The sequence below is a fragment of the Theropithecus gelada genome, chromosome 3, assembly GCF_003255815.1.
Source record: "Theropithecus gelada isolate Dixy chromosome 3, Tgel_1.0, whole genome shotgun sequence".
NCBI classification, from domain to species: Eukaryota; Metazoa; Chordata; class Mammalia; order Primates; family Cercopithecidae; genus Theropithecus; species Theropithecus gelada.
In genome coordinates this window covers 80,991,604-81,005,302 of record NC_037670.1, presented here as the reverse complement: position 1 = coordinate 81,005,302, position 13,699 = coordinate 80,991,604, and the positions used below count along the sequence as shown (strand labels likewise).

Genomic DNA, 13,699 nt, shown 5'->3' with positions numbered 1-13,699 from the left:
AAATGGGGTCACTCCCACCCTAATACTGCACTTTTCCAACTGCCTTAGCAAACGGCACACCAGGAGATTATATCCCTTGCCTGGCTCAGTGGGTCCCACACCCATGGAACTTCGCTCACTGTAGCACAGCAGTCTGAGATCAAACTGCAAGGCAGAGTGAGGCTGGGGGAGGGGCGTCCGCCATTGCTGAGGCTTGAGTAGGTAAACAAAGCAACCAGGAAGCTCGAATTGGGTGGAGCCCACCACAGCTCAAGGAGGCCTGCCTGCCTTTGTAGACTCCACCTGCGGGGGCAGGGCATAGCTGAATAAAAGGCAGCAGAAACTTCTGCAGACTTAAACGTTTCTGTCTGACAGCTTTGAAGAGAGCAATGGTTCTCTTCTGCATGGAGTTTGAGACCTGAGAATGGACAGACTGCCTCCTCAGGTGGGTCCCTGGCCCCTGAGTAGCCTAACTGGGAGACATCCCCCACAGGGGCCGACTGACACCTCATATGGCTGGTGTCCCTCTGAGATGAAGCTTCCAGAGGAAGGATCAGGCAGCAACATTTGCTCTTCTGCAATAGTTGCTGTTCTGCAGCCTCCGCTGGTGATACCCAGCAAACAGGGTCTGGAGTGGACCTTCTGCAAACTCCAACAGACCTGCAGCTGAGGGTCCTGACTGTTAGAAGGAAAACTAACAAACAGAAAGGACATTGACACCAAAACCCCATCTGTACATCCCCATTATCAAAGACCAAAGGTAGATAAAACCACAAAGATGGATAGAAACCAGAGCAGAAAAGATGAAAATTCTAAAAATCAGAGCGCCTCTTCTCCTTCAAAGGAAAGCAGCTCCTTGCCAGCAACAGAACAAAGCTGGATGGAGAATGACTTTGACGATTTGAGAGAAGAAGGCTTCAGACGATCAGTAATAACAAACTTCTTCGAGCTAAAGGAGGATGTTCGAACCCATTGCAAAGAAGCTAAAAACCTTAAAAAAAAGATTAAACAAATGGCTAACTAGAATAAACAGTGTAGAGAAGTCCTTAAATGACCTGATGGAGCTGAAAAATATGGCATGAGAACTACGTGAAAAATATGGCTACTGAGAACAAGCTTCAGTAGCCTATTTGATCAAGTGGAAGAAAGGGTATCAGTGATTGAAGATCAAATGAATGAAATTAAGTGAGAAGAGAAATTTAGAGAAAAAAGACTAAAAAGAAACGAGCAAAGCTTCCAAGAAATATGGGACTATGTGAAAAGACCAAATCTACGTCTGCTTGGTGTACTTGAAAGTGATGGGGAGAATGGAACCAAATTGGAAAACACTATTCAGTATATTATCCAGGAGAACTTCCCCAACCTAGCGAGGTAGGCCGACATTCAAATTCAGGAAATACAGAGAACGCCATAAAGATACTCTTCGAGAAGAGCAACCTCAAGACACATAATTGTCAGATTCACCAAAGTTGAAATGAAGGAAAAAATATTAAGGGCAGCCAGAGAGAAAGATTGGGTTACCCACAAAGGGAAGCCCATTAGACTAACAGCGGATCTCTTGGCAGAAACTTTACAAGCTGGAAGAGAGTGGGGCCAATATTCAACATTCTTAAAGAAAACAATTTTCAACCCAGAATTTCATATCCAGCCAAACTAAGCTTCATAAGTGAAGGAGAAATAAAATCCTTTACAGACAAGCAAATGCTTAGAGATTTTGTTACCACCAGACCTGCCTTAAAAGAGCTCCTGAAGGAACCACTAAACATGGAAAGGAACAACCAGTACCAGCCACTGCAAAAACATGCCAAATTATAAAGACCATCAATGCTAGGAAGAAACTGCATCAACTAACGAGCAAAATAACCAGCTAACATCATAATGACAGGATCAAATTCACACATAAAAATATTAACCTTAAATGTAAATAGGATAAATGCTCCAGTTAAAAGACACAGACTGGTAAACTGGATAAAGAGTCAAGACCCATCAATGTGTTGTATTCAGGAGACCCATCTCATGTGCAGAGACACACATAGGTCAAAATAAAGGGATGGAGGAAGATCTACCAAGCAAATGGAAAACAAAAAAGAGCAGGGGTTGCAATCCTAGTCCCTGATAAAACAGACTTTAAACCAACAAAGATCAAAAGAGACAAAGAAGGCCATTACGTAATGGTAAAGGGATCAATTCAACAGGAAGAGTTAACTATACTAAATATATATGCACCCAATACAGGAGCACCCAGATTCATAAAGCAAGTCCTTAGAGACCTACAAAGAGACTTAGACTCCCACACAATAATAATGGGAGACTTTAACACCCCACTGTCAATATTAGACAGATCAATGAGACAGAAAGTTAACAAGGATATCCAGGAATTGAACTCAGCTCTGCACCAAGTGGACCTAATAGACATCTACAGAACTCTCCACCCCAAATCAACAGAATATACATTCTTCTCAGCACCACATCGCACTTATTCCAAAATTGGCCACATAGTTGGAAGTAAAGCACTCCTCAGCAAATGTAAAAGAACAGAAATTATAACAAACTGTCTCTCAGACCACAGTGCAATCAAACTAGAACTCAGGATTAAGAAACTCACTCAAAACCACTCAACTACATGGAAACTGAACAACCTGCTCCTGAATGACTACTGGGTATGTAACGAAATGAAGGCAGAAACAAAGATGTTTTTTGAAACCAATGAGAACAAAGATACAACATACCAGAATCTCTGGGACACATTTAAAGCAGTGTGTAAAGGGAAACTTATAGCACTAAATGCCCACAGGAGAAAGCAGGAAAGATCTAAAATTGACACCCTAACATCACAATTAAAAGAACTAGAGAAGCAAGAGCAAACACATTCAAAAGCTAACAGAAGGCAAGAAATAACTAAGATAAGACCAGAACTGAAGAAGATAGAGACACAAAAAAACCCTTAAAAAAAATCAGTGAATCGGCCGGGCGCAGTGGCTCACGCCTGTAATCCCAGCACTTTGGGAGGCCACGGCAGGCGGATCACGAGGTCAGGAGATCGAGACCATCCTGGCTAACACGGTGAAACCCTGTCTCTACCAAAAATACGAAAAAAGTTAGCTGGGCGTGGTGGCGGGTGCCTGTAGTCCCAGCTATTTGGGAAGCTGAGGTATACCGGAGAATGGTGTGAACCCGGGATGCAGAGCTTGCAGTGAGCCGAGATGGGGCCACTGCACTGCAGCCTGGGTGACAGAGCAAGACTCCGTCTCAAAAAAAAAAAAAAAAAAAAAAAAAGAAAGAAAGAAAGAAAAAATCAATGGATCCAGAAGCTGGTTTATATATATACATTAAAAAGGAGCTGAGAACAGCTATTTTGTACACACTCATAGATTCCAATCACAGGATGTACACAGAGAATTCGCTTTTCAGGTCTTAGATTTAGCATCTGCTAGGCTTCTTGACTAGTCGAAAGCAAGAGGTGTGAGGTTCAATTCTGTTTCCTTTGGCTTCCCATGTCAGACTGTCTGCAGAGTTGGGACTTGTGATAAAAAACAACCAAGAGTAAGCAGTTAAGAGTTAAGGCAGAGCAGAACCCTCAAGATCCATACATTTGCTTCCTCCCAGTGGAGAGCCAGTTCTACCCACAATGCATGTCTGCACAGTTTTGGGGAAATACACTGATTTCTTTATTTGTCTTCCTGAATAATGATACTATAGGGTCTCAGTTAAAAATCACATTGGGCTGATTATCCCTTGATATAATTTTCTGAAATGCCTACAACCAGAGAAGGAGAGAGAAAAAAACAGAAAAGCGAGAGAAACTGACCAGAAAACCCAAAATACTATATGAATTTTGACTAGTTCAAATCTCAGTTCTATACAAGAATAAAAGAAAGGTGCTTCTAGACATTTAAGAACTTAGAAGGTGTTCCTGCTTCCTGGAAATTTTAGTGAAAGAGGTGCTCCAGCTGACAGAAAACTTCATTCAACATTAAAAACTCAAAAATGAGAAAAATATGTAAATGAATAATTCTTTATATATTGTAAATCACAATATTCAGTATCAGAATAAAATACTCAAAACAGAAAGAGAAAGGCCAAATACAAGACAATATTATATTATGATCCCAATTTATGGGCAAAATTTTTACTTATACATATTTACAGAAAAGCAAATTAAAAAGAATTACATCAGAATTTTAATAATAGTTATATGTGTCTAGAGAAGTAATGAGCAATTTTCGTTTTCTTTTATACATGTATTTTATATTTCAGCATTTGTAACCTAAACACATTAGTGTTACACCAGAAAATAAGTGTTAAAAAAAGTACTAAATACTGAATGGAAATTAATCAATACTGATCAGACTTGAAAATTGTTATGCCCATACATCTTTAGTTGGGAATAGTGATTTTTAACTCTAAGGGCTATAAAAATATTTATTTAATCTTTCCTAATAATTATCAGTTCTTGCCTACCTAGTTTTGTAAATCAGGTTGGTTAACAAAACCAAGACCCATTTCCAGTGCATTTATTAACAATACATGTTCAAGTCCCCCATGGAGGACAGCCTTTCTTGAAATCAGGGTCATCTGGAAAAAAAGAGCAACAAACAAAACAGCCACCACCAACAGAAAACAGATGCAAACTAGATTTCTTATTAGCACCAGTCAACCAGTCAACAGCATTACTGAGCTGCTAAGAATGTTATAAAATATTAGTTATAAGTTGGTATTTTCACCACCACCTTAACTTTGTATTGAAATCTCTAATCGTCTTTTCCAATTTGCATAAATAACAGCTACTACTTAGGTACCAACCTTGCAGGCTCCTTTCTCAGTGATTTATAGGTATTATTTCTATTCACCTCAATTCTGTGATGTACATTATCATCCCCAAAGTGAGCCTCAAAGAACCTATCTGAATTTGCCAACAACAACAACAACAAAAAACCCTTGCAAGTCAAGACTCAATTCTCTTTCCCCTTCCCTGCTAATTGAAATGTGCCCTGACAACCAAATTATTCTCCCACAAAATATCCATAACACCAGGCTCTGTGCCTTTGCCCAAGTCCTTTCTTCTTGTTCCCATTTCTAAATACAACCTCATTCAGGTCTTAATCCCAGAAGTCCTGCCACATGATGTCTTCCCAAACGCCCAAGCAGGGCTACAGACAAATTCTTTGTGCTTCCAAAATAGTTCAAACATACAGTATCTCTAACCCCATACCTAATGCATTTAAAAATTATTAGCTGTTTGTTTATCTGTTCTTTTTAAAGGGCCAGTTTTCTCCTGAAACTGTCAAATGCTTCCCTAGGTGATTAGTTTCTGAAGGTAATTTTAGTAAGCCAGATAATTGCAAACAAATTATTTTGAAGTACCTCTTTAAATTGCATGTTGTCAGAAATTGAGTTTTCAAGTGTAATGAATGTAATTGATTATAAGAGAGTGTTTCTTTGCAGATGATGCAGTAGCTGCCATCGCTGTTTGCAATACCTGCCAACAGGGAGGATTCGAATGTTTAAAGCATTTGAATGGACTAGGAGAGGATGCACTTAAAATATGGAAGAGGTGTTGGCTCCCTCCACAGTTCAGGGTGCAACATCTGTCCTGAAATGATAAGGGTTCAATTATGCCCTAAAAGTGCCATAAATATAAACCCTTTGCCTCACCTGAAATGAGCAGCCACTTGAATGGAATTTTATGGACAAGTCACAAAATTGGACAGAATTTTGTGGACAAGCCTTTGAATAACTCCAACAGTGAGGCTGCTGCTTTCCTACACTAGAAAAGGAACCCCCACCTCCCACCCTGATGTACAGGAACCAACACTGCTAGAACATGTTCTTACCCACTGTCCCTACCCTTCTCACCCAGTATACTGACACTGGGAGGGTAAAAATGTGAGATGTTGTGTTTGGGGAGAGGACGATGTGTTTTTGTCTGATGTGAAGGCCTAGGGCTTAGGCTGGTGGTGCTGGTGGCAACTTTAGGGCTTTGACCGAACTTCCATTCTTCCTTTGAATGAAACTATATAGTAATGTCTCTTTCCCTACCCTGCCACAAGACTGTGAGCTTTGAGGGCAAGGATGTCTGTTACTCATCTCTGTACCCTGGGTACCTGGCACAGCCTGGCACACAGTAGGCATGCAATAAATGTTAGCAAAAACTGACTCTTGTTGAGGGCTCACCTCCAGGAAGCTCAGTTCCCTCACTGGGCTCCCAGAGCCACCCATGTATTTGTCCTTACCTTAAATCAGGCATCACAGTGTCAGACCCCTTATCTCAGGTTTGTGCTACCTGTGCACGAGGGCCTCTCTCCCTAATATGATCATGTAGAATGTACCCATCATGGAGGACATGCTCAGTAGTCATAAATGCACACATGAACAAAGGAATTTAAGCTTCCCACATCATACAAATTTCCACCCTTTTCTGCTGACGGTACCAAGGGCCACAATTTTTAGTTTTGATGATATCTACTTCAGGGAATTTCTATTTACCAACAATTTACCATCATCTTAGAAGATCATATATATGGTTTGAGCAATGAGTGAAGGGAAACTGAGAATATGAAAGGAATATAGAAATGCATGTAAGAAAATTAAAGCTCCTTATATCCCAACATAATGGCCAAGGCAAGGTGGCTATTAGCAGGTCTTTACTTAGGTAAAAGAAGAAATAAAAGCCTCACAGTTGTGCCACATGATATCAAGTGAAAACGACAAGATGGTTTAGCAGAAATCAAGAAATAATAACACCCATCTCCTGTAGAGTCTTCATACCAGAAAAAGGAGTTTAGTGTCACAGCATAAAGGGCATCATGTCAGGAGGCTTGCAGGTCTGCTGCATTTTATCATGCATTGATTGGTAGATATTATGAAGATCAGAAGATGGTAGATTCTAACATTCAGCAATTTGAATCTGCATCCTGAGCAACTGTGCTTTATTTGTAACACACATAACTCAGGGAAGACAACCTTGTTTTACAACTGGGTGCTGAATTGGCTTGGACAGGTCTGTGGCATGTTACCTTTGGGTACCTTGGCCCTCCATCTCTCCCGATTGATGTGCACCACCTCGGTCCAAGTAGCTTTAAAGCTCTTATAGTCAATGGGAATGACAGAACTGTTGATTGGGGCACTTCCCTCCGAACCAGAGCTCTTGACACCTGATCGCTTGGCATCTGATGAGCTGATGCTATTCAAACTGGAAAACAAAAAAATCATACCAAAGAAGAGAGTTAGTGTTTGGAAAATGTCTGCCAATGAACTAGCCCAGGGAGGAGTGGTTAGCACTCATCAAGTTATTGCTGTGAAATTTCTGGGTCCTGAGGTTTATAATTATTCTATTTTCCACATATGACAGGTGGAAAATTCTGAATTTTCAGCAGGAAAAATATCAACATTGCAGTCTCAAGAGTCTCTATATTCTTCATATTTCTTCCTTGCTATTTGGCCTCTTCTCTTTCCCCAATAACCAGAACCCCCTCATGTGAATTTTCTCTGCTCTATTCTCTGAAACTGACTAATTTGAACTGGGACATCCACTTAATTCTGCAGTTCACCCATCTGCTTCCACACTGACCACTTTTCCAAGTTACCTAGCAACTTGCTCCTCTTTCTTTCCAGCTCTACCATTCCCCTGCAAGGGTCTTTCTGATCCCAGTATACCAAAATCCAGGGGAAGTGATAATTTCCTTAAATTGCTGGAAGAAGATGGAAATGTGGACAGCATGGAGATAGTGAGAGACTAGGTCATGCAAAAGACCTTATGGGTAACTTTGTAAATATTAGAAAGTACCATTTTTCTGGAAAATCTCAAAGAAGTAATACTGCTACCAAGTGGTTAAAGCAATGACTGGTAGGAACACAAATTCATGATGGACTAGACAAGCAGAATATATTTCAGTCACTGCCTGAAGAGCTGTGGGGCCATGGGGACTCTGCCAGGGGCTCTGTCCTCCTTGTTAGCAAACTTAAGAGGGTCTATCCATCTGGAGCATCCCTGGGGTCCCCCTGTCTGTCTTTACTCCTTTTCCTGCTCTTTGCTTCTCCTTTTCCTATTCATTCCATTTCTCTTCTTCCTCCTTTATGACAAAGCCCAATGTTTTACATGAACAAGGAGATTAATAGTAGTAGTAATAGTAGTAGTATATCTAATAAAGACTTTATTGTAGCTAGCACTTCCTCTGTTCTAGACCCTGTTGTAAGGTTTAACATAGATTAAATATCTTATTTAATCTTCCCAGCCACCTCTGAGTATTACAATCCACGTTTTCTCAGATGGGGGAAGTGAGACAATTTGCCTGCGATTGCACAGCTAGTAAGTGATGAGGTCAGGAGTTTTTAACTCTGGCATTCTAACTCTAGAGCCTGTACTCTTTACTGATCTACCCTTGATATAATGATGCGGTGGTAGAAGGTGATTTCAAGCTTTCGATTCTTTTTCTCTACTTCATTCTTTGTGCAAACCTTGAAATGAATGTCAGTTTCATTTCTTTGTAAGTACTCTCGAGGAGTGGTAATGTCTTTGTGGAGTATTACATAAGCAAGGATTGTCTGGGCACAGCAGGTAAACATGCACCAAATGGGGTGGTGGAGGGGCAGCACCAGGTTCCTGCTGGTTATGATTTAGACCTTGGGCACCTCTTAACAGTTTAGCTTAGAGAGTATGGATAATACAATTTCAACTCCTCTGAGAAAAGGAAAGAGGCAGACAAATTTTTATGAGAAGGAGCTAAGGCAAATGTCATTATGACATACCATCCCCATCCCCAGCAAAAGAAGAATTCTATCCTCAAGGACAGGCCAACCTCACCCCCAGCCCTCAGGCTTCCCCACTGACCTTGAACGTCTCTGTCCTGTCCCACCAGTTTGAGAGGTTTCATCAATTAATGGACTCACAATCTTCTCGGTCATGTCCGTAAGCACAGTGAAGGTGGGTTCCACGATGAAATCAATGAAACCTGAAGGGAAACGGCAATGCTTCAGAGGAACCACATATTACCTTGGGCTTTTCCATACTTTCCAGAAGAAACTGATCTAGAAGCTCCAGATCAGATTACAAGAGAATGGGTTGATCTTATTCACTTTCTATATTCCTTGATTTGAATATTACATGTCAAGTTTCATTTCTCCTACATAACTTCCTATGACTTTTCAGGATACAGTTCAATAAAGTACCTATGAAATACTCAACACCCACTACAGAACAAGCACTGTGATAGGAACTCTGTAAAAGACTAAGACCGAACAACACGACCTGCCTGAAGTTGTGACATTTGAGCTGAGCCCTTAAGAATGGGTGGAGAGGAAGATGTGGCTATTCACTCTGGGCAGTGGGAATGGAAAAAGCCAAGTGACAGAGATGGGAGGGTGTAAGATGTGTCTGGGGACTGACTAGGGAGTAGGGATTCTTTTGGATTTGTGGAAGGAAAGCTTGGGAAGGCAAGTTATTGACAGCTCTAGGAAGGGAAGCTTCTAAGTATTCAGATAGAGGGTTGGGACTTAGGTGGACACGGGAGGCTCCTGGAGATGTTTGAGCAGCATTGTCATAAGAGTTTTTAAATGTTCTTTGGAAAGTTAATCTGGCAAGATAATAATGAAGAAAGCAGGAAGGGAGAAGGATGAGAAAATAATTTAGAAGCTATTGCAATTGCTCAAAAAAAAAAAAGATAAAGAAGGCTGGAACCAGTGCCACTATAAAGTGGAAATGCAAAGCAGGCACAGATACCCGTACAGCAGGAGGTGGTACTGCCTCTGTATGGGATCTGCCAAAGACACTCCAACAACAAAGCAGGGAAAACAGAAAATGGAAAGAGAATGTGGCCAAGAAATGACAATGGGCTTTGGTTCATATATGCTGGACTTTGAGGTACAGGGGGTGCATCTAGATGGGAGGGGGCAAACAGAGTTGGAAGAAACAGAATTGGAAAGTGAAAGAGAGCTCAGACCTAGAACTATACCTTTGTGAGATCACCATGCTAGAGAGATGGCTGAAGTTGGGCTACAGAGATTGTCCTAACAGCTCAGACACCCAAATATTCTGTGACAACCAGGAGAAAAACTAGGAGCTGAAGCTAGTGGGGACGGTGGTAATTCCCTACACAGCCACATGAAAACTGGAAGGAAACTAAATATCAACCAGAGGAAATGCCCATTCTCCTTTGAAGGTCGTATCTGGAAATGTATGAATGCATATTTAGTTTTTACAATGGCCCAGGTAGAAGTAAAGCTGGCATTAATGCTGAGCATAAAGGATGTTAAAAGTCCTACAATGTAATTGACAAAACAAGAACTGTCTCAACCAAATATCAATAGTGTCCTGACTGACAAGGAAACAGTGATAGCCAAATGTGTATTATGGCTAATATAGTGTTGTAATTGTATATGTGTAGTATGTATTGTGTATTACGATTAATTATAGTGTAGTTTTAAGCTGAAACTAAAGTATTTGATGACACTACTTTTGCCTTTTTTTTCCCTGACAAACTAAGCTCAACATGTCCAAACCAGAACTAACTCATAAGATTCCCCACAACCTTTATAAATGGAACCATAGTCCAACCACTTAATCTAGAGTTCTGCCTTTATCTCAGCTTTGCATTCAGTCAAATCCTTGACACCTTATGTGCCACCTCTCTTCTGGAGAGGCTCTGTTACTACCTTAGTTCTGATATTCATCATCTCTTCTTTGTAATCCTGTAGGAGGCACCCAACTGGTTTCCTTGCCTCTAATCTTACTGAAAATCCTCCAATTAATCCTCCATGCTACTGGCAAAGAAATCTTCTAAAAACAGGGTTGGCAAACTTTATCTGTAAAGGACCAGATAGTTATTTTAGACTTTGCAGGCCATATCATCTCTATCAAAACCACTTAACTCTGCCACTGAAGTGCAAAAGCAGTCATAGACAATATGTAAATGAATGCACTTAGCTGTGTTGTAATAAAACTTTATTTACAAGAACAGGTGGTGGGCCAGATTAAGCCCACAGGCTAAAACATAAATTTATATATTTTTAACCTCACTTAAAATTCTTTAGATATGCCCTCATTTCCTACAAGAAAGTATAAACACATGCTATTATTAACACTACATAAAATCTGGGCTTGATACGTCCCTCACTACATCCTACTCCCTACCCAATGTTCTTGCCATATGGAAATGTTTAGAATTTGCTGACCATACCAGGCAGTTTTAAGTTTCCCTGCTTTGTATATGCTACATTCTCTGCCTGGAATGACCTTCTACCCACCCCTAGCTCACCTCCAACACAGATCACCATTTGCCCAAACAATGCCTACGCACTTCTTGGGACTCAACTCAAATATTACCCCTTAATAAACCTAATGGCTCACACACTCTGTTGTGTACCTTATTGTACTATGTACAAAAGTCTACCTTAGCGTTATAACATTCTAACAGATTTTTGTTTTTGTAACATTTTGCCCATCACTCAATACTGGTTTAATGTGTTTGAGAGCAAGTACCATGTATAATTTGTCTTTGTTCCTATAACATCTATTACCATGTCTAGCAGTGCCCAATATATGAAGACTCAATATATATTATTTAAAAAGCATAAGCACTCAAAACAAAAGTAGAAAAATCCATAATTCTTATTGAATTTTCTTAAATGATTTCAGACTTTTCAAAGGTGGAGATCACTGACAACGTTTAATTCAGATAGGGCACTGGTGCCCTCTCCCATAGATGAAGATTTTTTAAATGCATATATTATGGTTATCAGCAATTCAAAAGTTATCCTTACCTAAAAAAAAAGTGCTTTAAAGAAAAGAAAGGAAGGAAGACAGGAAAGAAGGAAGAAAATATTTTGAAAGATCCATTCATGGAAGTAGATTCAACCAGGAAACGAGGCTGTCCTGAAAATGGGGCTAGAAGAAGCATCAGTGAGTAGAAATGCCTTGGCAGCTTACAGTGCTACACGCAGAATGGAGGGATGGAGTAGAATGGGCTTCCTGCCAATGACATTTGTTATCTCCTTGGAGAGTTGGAACCCCCTCTTTCTCTTGACAGGGAATGACAGAGACACCAAGAGTATCATTGTCCAATTCTCCCATGAACAGCCACATTCCAGGGAGAAGAATGGACAGAGTGGTTCCATAAATCCAATCAGGCAGAGCCATGAGCACAACACGGCAGAATGGAGCCAGTTTCCCAGTCAAAGAACTGCTCAGAGCATCTGTGCTTACTTCTATAGGCTTCCTGCTTTGGTGCTTCCTTCTAACCAAAGAGCTGGCAAACACATACCTACTTGTGACTGAGCAACCATAGTGGACTTCCGGTCACACAGAGGAGAAAAAGGCAGCCCCAGTTCTGCTTCTCTGTCACCCTGGAAAAATAAAAGGTCATAGTAAATTAAGGAACAGTAGCCTGGGTCACCCAGATTTCATTTAGAGACTTCTGCCACCACAGAGGCCACTGGTCTTTATTTTAATTATTACAATTACATTATATAATAAGTCTTTATGGAGACTTCTTCTCTACATAAAAGACAAAAAAAGGCTGTAGCCCTCTGGGATCCAATAGTTCCATCCAACTACAAAGCTCATGCTGCTGTAAAGAAAGCCTCATTGGGCAGTACTATGACCTCCATGGAAAATAAGGCAACAGGAAATATGTCTTGTGGCCTACAGCCAGCACTGCAGGCAGAATTTCTGTGTTTTCCTAAGTCATCCTGGGTCAACCTGTGGTCTTTGTCTAGCTAGTGAACTCCTTCCAGATGTGGGCAGTGTTTGAAACTAAAATTCAAACTGGACTGATTGAGATTGATCCCCTAGTGCTACTTAAAGTCACACACACTTGGAGCAAGTGCTTCTCGGTTCTTAACCTCAGAGGTTAGTCCATAATGAAAAGTGGACCAAAAAGAGTCAGAATAAATAATTGCTTGTGTCTATGAAGTTAGACAACAATAAAACATAATTGTCCGACCAATATATTCTCAATCTTGCCAAAAAGCATCACCATAATAAGTACTATGAAAAGTCTAAATAATGATGGAGATGTTTTCTAAAAACTTGGGCCTGAGGCTTAATACTTGTCATACCCCCAGAGGAAAGGAAAAAAAAAATATGTCACCCTTCTTATAGTAGTAAAGCTGTGCTAATTCATTTTACTGGCTCAGGATAGTAGCTACTAACTTGTGCTTGAATCTCTTTCTCCTACCAGATGTGAGATAGATCATAGGTAAGTTATTTTCTTTCCATGCATTTCAGTTTTTATCACTTGTCAAATGTGGGATAGTAATCTCTACCTCATAGGGTTATAAGGATGAAAGAGAAAAATGCATGTAAATAAATAAAATGAACTGTTGTTTCCCAACAGGTGGCTCTAATATTTAAGGTCAAGATTCGAGAAACTTTTAGTGAATTTGTTCACCTAATACATTCTGATTATAATAAGTACTGTCAATAAATTAATTTAATAGCAAATAAAGGATAGTAACAACCTGCAACCAGGCCTGGTTCAAAACTGGATGATTCTTCCTTCTAAGGCATGCTACCGAAGAGAACAGATGTTGGCTCAATGCAGCATTAACTGAAAGGACGGAAAAGGAGTGTGTGTCTAAGGAAATTCAACAGTGGGGTCACAATGGGAGCTGGGGACATCCAAGGGTTTCAGGAATAGTCCCTAAGTGGCTCAGTTCCTTCTGCACCCTCTTCCTATATCGACACCCCAGGGGACGAATGGCTTCTTTATTTAAGTACGCTCTA

General features: G+C 40.4%; 1 protein-coding gene across 9 annotated transcripts in view; it reads right to left on the bottom strand.

Annotated features, from left to right (window-relative positions):
• PDE1C (phosphodiesterase 1C) overlaps nt 1-13,699 on the bottom strand; it is a 661,967-nt gene that overhangs the window by 69,461 nt on the left and 578,807 nt on the right. For all 9 annotated transcript variants that reach the window (XM_025380636.1, XM_025380634.1, XM_025380635.1 and 6 more), the window contains exons 13-15: nt 12,237-12,318; nt 8,810-8,930; nt 6,996-7,171 (exon numbers count right to left, since the gene is read on the bottom strand). In XM_025380636.1, the coding sequence (XP_025236421.1) occupies nt 6,996-7,171; nt 8,810-8,930; nt 12,237-12,318 (379 nt within the window). The remainder of the gene's footprint in view (nt 1-6,995; nt 7,172-8,809; nt 8,931-12,236; nt 12,319-13,699) is intronic.